At 47.5% G+C, this 6,210-nt stretch overlaps 1 protein-coding gene across 1 annotated transcript in view; it reads left to right on the forward strand.

The window, feature by feature from the left end:
• The window catches only part of LOC122170262 (keratin-associated protein 10-6-like), a 1,626-nt gene extending 618 nt beyond the window's left edge, over window positions 1-1,008 (forward strand). The window contains exon 1 of the mRNA XM_042836966.1: window positions 1-1,008. This exon is cut by the window's left edge and continues 618 nt beyond it. Coding sequence (XP_042692900.1) covers window positions 1-1,008 — 1,008 coding nt within the window.
• Window positions 1,009-6,210: the final 5,202 nt, after the last annotated feature.

The raw sequence follows: 6,210 nt of genomic DNA on the forward strand, positions 1-6,210 counted from the left end.
ACCACCAGGTGTGTGGATCCCTGCCGCCAGGATGCAACCCAGTGCACTACAAAATGCGTGGATTCCTGCTGTCAGGATGTCACCAAGTGCACCACCAGATGTGTAGATCCCTGTTGCAAGGAAGTGACCAAGTGTACTACTACCAGATGTGTGGACCCCTGCTGTGAGGAAGTGACCAGGTGCACCACCACGTGTGTGGATCCCTGCTGTAGACCTGTGACCAGATGTGCTACCGCATGTGTGGACCCATGCTATGGCAGATATACCAAGTGCACCACCAGATGCGTGGACCCCTGTTATGGAGCAGTAACCCGATGCAGCGCTAAGTATGTGGAACCGTGTTGTGATGAAGTGAGCAAGTGCACCAGCAGATGTGTGGATCCCTGCTGTCGTGAGGTGACCAAGTGCACCACCAGATGTGTGGATCCATGCAGCGGATGTGTGACCAGGTCCACCACTAAGTGTGTGGATCCGTGCTGTGGCAGAGTGACCAAGTGTGCAAGGTGCAAGAATCCCTGCTGTGGGGAAGTGAGCAAGTGCACCACCAGGTGCGTAGATCCCTGCTGTGGCAGAGTGACCAAGTGTGTGGATCCATGCTGTAGGGAGGCGACCGGCTGCAAAACCAGGTGTGTGGATCCCTGCTGCACTGAGGTGACAAAGTGTGCCACCAAATGCGTAGATCCCTGCTGTCAGGATGCCACTAAGTGCACCACCACATGCGTGGATTCCTGCTGCAAGGAGGTGACCAAATGCACTACCACGTGTGTGGACCCCTGCTGCCAGGACGCAACCCAGTGCACCACCAGGTGTGCAGATCCCTGCTGCCAGGATGCAACCCAATGCACCACCACCTGCGTAGATCCCTGCTGCCAGGATGCAAACCAATGCACTTCCACGTGTGTGGATCCCTGTGTGGCCCCCTGCTTTGTGAGGCCCACCCCACTGTGTGCCAGCATCTGTGGCCGGCACTACTCCATCAGCTGTGCCGACATCTGCTGCCACAAGTGAACGGCTCCTTAAGGGGTGGTCCCACAACAGGAGCTGATAGGGGACCCCTCTGCTGTGTCCCTGCTCTGTGCAGCTCCAGCAGCTACGGAATGAAAATGGTTTGCAGACCTCCTGAGCCCTCTGATGTTTTCCTCACCTCTTGGCTCTCCTCGTGCCCTGTCCGCCCAAGGAAGGGCAGATCCTCACATGGTTTTCCTTGCATTCTGCATCATATATAATAGATTTATGTAAAGAGTAATGCCTTTCCTTGTAACATGTAACCAATTGATTTTGTGCCCCCAGGATATTTGCCTGGGTGAGAGACTCTCTCGTTCTTTTCTGCAGTGATGTGGTTGGAGGAATTTGTCCTTTCTCGCCATCATCTCCTTTTCTGAAATGAAGCAATAAAAACACTTGATCTTGGCACCAGCTGTCTGCAAGCTCTCCTTCTCTTTTGCACTCCCCCACTCTCACACCTTCTCTTAATTTCTACTTAAAAGAGTGTTCTCTGCAGTGGCAGCTCTTGTTGGAATGCATGACAAGATGTAAGGCAGCACCCAGAGACCCAGCACTCATCCAGACTTCCCCAGACGCTGGCTGGGAAAGGGGATGCTGTGTGTCTTGAGGAAACATGCTGAAGTGGAGGAGCTAAATGTTCCCTTCAGAGCAATGGGCAAATGAGCCACTAATGAGGGGGAAGATGAGCAGGACTGAGAGACTGTGCCTTATGACCCTGCTGCCTGTGTATAGGAGGTCCTGACTTGGCCTGTTGGAGCTCACTTGTGTTTCCTCATCTCTGCTGGTGGATGGGTGCATCTCACCAGCTGGGCACAATGACAGGGATTTGCTTGTCACTGAACTCTGCAGAAATGCTGTCAGTGTGAGCAAGGTGTCCTGGGCAATTTCTGTAGCCCTCCATGAACATTGATTTACAAGGGTCCAAGGGGTTCCTCTTTAGCACTAAATCTGTTTGCAAAGTCTGAGAATAAGCAACTTACCCAAGAACTCAAAGCCCCATCATTGCTTGTGCCAAGGACACTGCTCTTCAGTTCTCAGGGTGCAGATACTGCAGGGAGATCAGCAACTGCAGAAGGAGGGAGGCAGCCACCCATACACTGAGCAGCAGCGTGGGTGCTGATGTCTGTAGACATGCACTGCTTTGCTCTTAAAGGTGCCCCAGGGCGTGGGGCTGATGACTAACCTGCAATTAACACGTCTGGGTTAGCTGGACCAGTAGTTGGGATGAGCTCAGTCCTACCCACGGACACAGCATTGCGCGCTATGGGATGTCTGGCATCGTGCAGATCATGCTGCCCATGTGCAAATCATGTTGCCTTCTCACCTCTCCTAGTCCCATTCTCCCTGCAGAGCACAGCTCTGCTGCTGGTAGGCAGTACTCAGGGTCCTCACCTAGTGCTCAGGTGCTGCCTGATTCCCATTGCCACACCACAGAGGCATCAAGCCAATCAGGGCTGGCTAATTACCCCTCTGTGGAGATCTGGCATGGCTCCAAGGCTCCTCCAAAACTCACTGTGCAAGCAGGGATTAGCTTTGGTCCTGCTCCCAAATTCGATGGAATGCTGGATAGTTGGAAGTCTGTGGCTCTGAGACTACTATAACAGTTATTAACAGCTTTCAGTGTTTGCTGGGCCAGCTAATGCACTCTGAGCTCTGAAATGTACTCCTCAGGGATTGAGACACAGATTTATTCAGGAAAGAAAAGTCAGATTCGTGCTCTTGAGTGCTGGAAAATCGAGGCAAGTATTTGCAATAGTCAGAAGGCAAAAGCTAGTTCCTCTTTTTCAGCCTTAATGGCATTCAGCTGCTCACTTATCATTCTTCACAGAGCACTCACCTTCCTGAGTAAACAGGAAAAGAGGTGGATAGTGCTGGATTGGGGTTCCTCTTGGTCCAGAAGTAACAATCTCATTACTTGATCAAACAGACCCTGGGGCATGGACTAGACAAGCGACTTGTTTTCATGTGATGCTAATTGCGTTGCAGTCAGTCTGTTGGCATTTCAGCTATGTGATGATTTCCAAACTCCAGTGATGGCCATGGGAAACCTCCCTGGTGCTGAGAGCCTTTCTGCTGGTAGGGAATGATGGGAGGGGAAAGTCGGGTGTAATGAAGCCCCACATTGAAAGATGTAATCACAGGAGAGCATGCAGGGAAGTCCTTGCTGTGCTAAGAACAAAGGGAGAATCCTTATTTTCTATGGAAATTCTTTGTACGCCAAAATATGGGTGGTGTGCTGAATGGGAAGCTGCACAGACACAAAGCTTCTTCCAGTTGTGTATGAAATCCCTGATGCCAACAGTGCTGGATGCAACAGAGGAAGAAGTCTTACTTAGGAGGCTCTTGGGTAAAGCAGAGGATGCAAAGAAATCCACGGGTGTCCTATCTCTAAAGTCTTCAGGAGCCTCTGAAATAATTCTTTCTCACTGAATAGCTCAAAGTAGTGCAGCCAAAATGGCCACCAATGGACATTGCTGCGGAGTGCTGACTCACTGAACCTAATGGGAACAGTCAAACAGCCAAGTGGCTCATAAATGTAATAGAGATCCACAAATAAGTGCTAATTTAAAATAATAATCCAGCACTCTGGTGTTCCCACGTATTACAAACGTGGATCAATTTATATCTCCTAAAATATCTATTTCTCCCAGAACTCATTACAGTTTCTTGCTAATCAAATATAACAATAGGGTATAGAATAACACGGTACAAAAAGGGAGAGGTAGGACCAGCCCTCACCATTTCAGAAGCGAGCCTGGAGCCCTCGGTAAGTGTGGAGAATGGAACAGACCAGTCCTAGAGAATCTCCTAGTGAGATAAGTGATGGTGGCAGCTGCTGTGAAGGGTCCTTGAGGTGCTGGAGGGTGCCTGCTTTTTTAAGCATCATGGAGGAGGGTAGAGTCAGGAGGAGGAGATGGGGAGATGTTCTTCCACCAAAATACTGAGCTCAATACTGAATCTCAGCTAGTTGCTCTCTGTATGTTTTTCAGTCTGCGGGGTCTACTTGATAGGTCTTTCCCCTCACTTGAAACAGATGTCTAACATGAGCAAATCACACCTTATATGTTCCCATGCCTTCCTTGGCAACCCTGCATGTAGCACAAGGTTTGAAAGTAGATGATTGTTATGGCCCTTTTCAACCCAGGCCATTCCATGATTCCATGATTCCATGATTCTATGATTCTATGATTCCACGATTCTTTCATTTTATGATTCTATGATTCTATGATTCCTATCTCTTACAAAAGCTGCAGTTCAAGTCTAGAGGGAAGAAAGGCATGTGATGCACCACGTCCCTGCTGCAAAGGAAGATAGAAGCGGAAAGAATGTATGAACCATGAGGTGCTGCTGGGAGGATGTCAGGAGCAATGCAAATCTGCTCACATGGGCTCAGGACAGGAACTCAGGTTCCCCATGTAAACACCAGAAAGGAATTGGTGCTGGTGAATGTCATTCCCCGGCACGATCCTCATGTCCAGTATAAACAGGATGCATCATGCATAGATACTGAATGGGTTGTTGGCTTTTTTTCTGCCCATTCAGCTTTTTTGTTAGTGATGTAGTTGCCTGCCTACACATAACTTGGTGATGACATTCCATCTCCATGAGCGGAACATTTTGGAGAAATGAGCATTTTCTGTGCTGTGTATCTGAGTGGTGTATTGTGGCTTCAATAGCTTACATGGAGCCCTGGGCCTAAATTGTGTTTGAAATGAAGTGCTTTATACTGATCTGACAATGAAAAATAGGCCTTAAAATGTGTCCCCCTTTTCTATTTATTACCTCAATAGCTTGAAGAGGTCCCCATCGGAGTTGTGTCCCCTCTGGCATTGACAAGTATGAATGTTGCTAATAGGGCAACAGTGGGTAGGAGTAGGTAGAGAACATTTGATGGCCAAAATGGTACTGGAGAAGCAGAAATCTCAGTATATTTTGGAAGCATGAGTGGAACACTGTAGGATTAGCTCTCTCTTTCTATGAGAAGTAGGATGCAGATCAATTGCCCACATACCCTAATAATGGCTGTCTGTTCTTACTTTACTGAAAAAAAAAACAACAAAGGTTGTTCAGGTATTTATGGAAAAAAATGAGGTGAATATATCCAGGCATACTGAATCTTTCTGGAAAAGCAATTCATCTAGTACTTACATGATTTTTTTCCAATTACTGTCTCATTCCCATTGGGATCCGCGTGACATATGCAGAAGGTGGAAGCAGGATTTGCTCAGGATCACGTTTTGCCTGGAAGAAGGTTTCCATCAAAAATTAGGCTGTAGACAAATATGTAAAGCATGTGCAGGTGGAGCCTATGCAGGTTGTTAGTGGTCAGGTCTCCATACCCCTGGGCTCCCTTGTTTCCGGAGGTGACGCCACTCACGCCATATAAAAAGCTTTGCATTTTGATGCCCACATCAGTTCATTTCTCTACTCCCTCACTCACTTGTGTTGGTGAACGGTAAGTCTTTCTTGTATTTATCAGGGGATAATTTGATGACTGTTCTTCTTGGTTGTTCTGGTCAAGAGGATATATTAACTGTCACAGGAAAGCTTTGCTTCAGGTGCTCCCATTCCAGAATCCACCTTGGAATGGGAAGAGGATGTTTGACTCTTAGAGATTGCTCTTCCTTAGGTAGCTTGCAAATGTCGTGTCACATCTTCAGCAACTGTCTGTCTCTTATCCTCCTTCATGTTCTATCTTCATTAACCTTTTTTTAAAACCTCATTAAGTCGGGAAATTACCAAAATTACTGGATGCTGCAGAGTAAGACTTGAGACTTCAAAGGAGATGGGTGGGAAGAAGCATTATCATGAAGAAGGAAACTGCAGGACACCTGCGGGCTGAGCTGCAAGAGGCAACTGGGAGAGTTCAGTGTGGGGAATTGAACCAGAAACAGGAGCTGCAACCTCTGGGCTAGCACTTTCCTCGTGAAGGAGAAGCCCATTAAAACTTACTTAACTCCAATGCTGTACTATGATACACAGTACAGAGTATCTGAACTGGTGGTCTTTGGGCTTTCTCCCCTGGGATTAGCAGCTTGATGTCTACACAGATGGGATTGTGCTCTGTGGTCTGTTTGAGGAGCTGAAGAAGTGACCAGCAAAAGATATGCTGTGAAATGTCTGCTGATATAATTAAGAAAATAAGGAAATAGGCTATTGTTACTTTATGGCTTTTACAAAGCTAAACTTTGTGCAGCAGTTCTG

The sequence above is a fragment of the Centrocercus urophasianus genome, unplaced genomic scaffold (genome assembly GCF_019232065.1).
Source record: "Centrocercus urophasianus isolate 14NV4802_14NV808 unplaced genomic scaffold, USGS_Curo_1.0 seq_65, whole genome shotgun sequence".
In the NCBI taxonomy this organism is placed as follows: domain Eukaryota; kingdom Metazoa; phylum Chordata; class Aves; order Galliformes; family Phasianidae; genus Centrocercus; species Centrocercus urophasianus.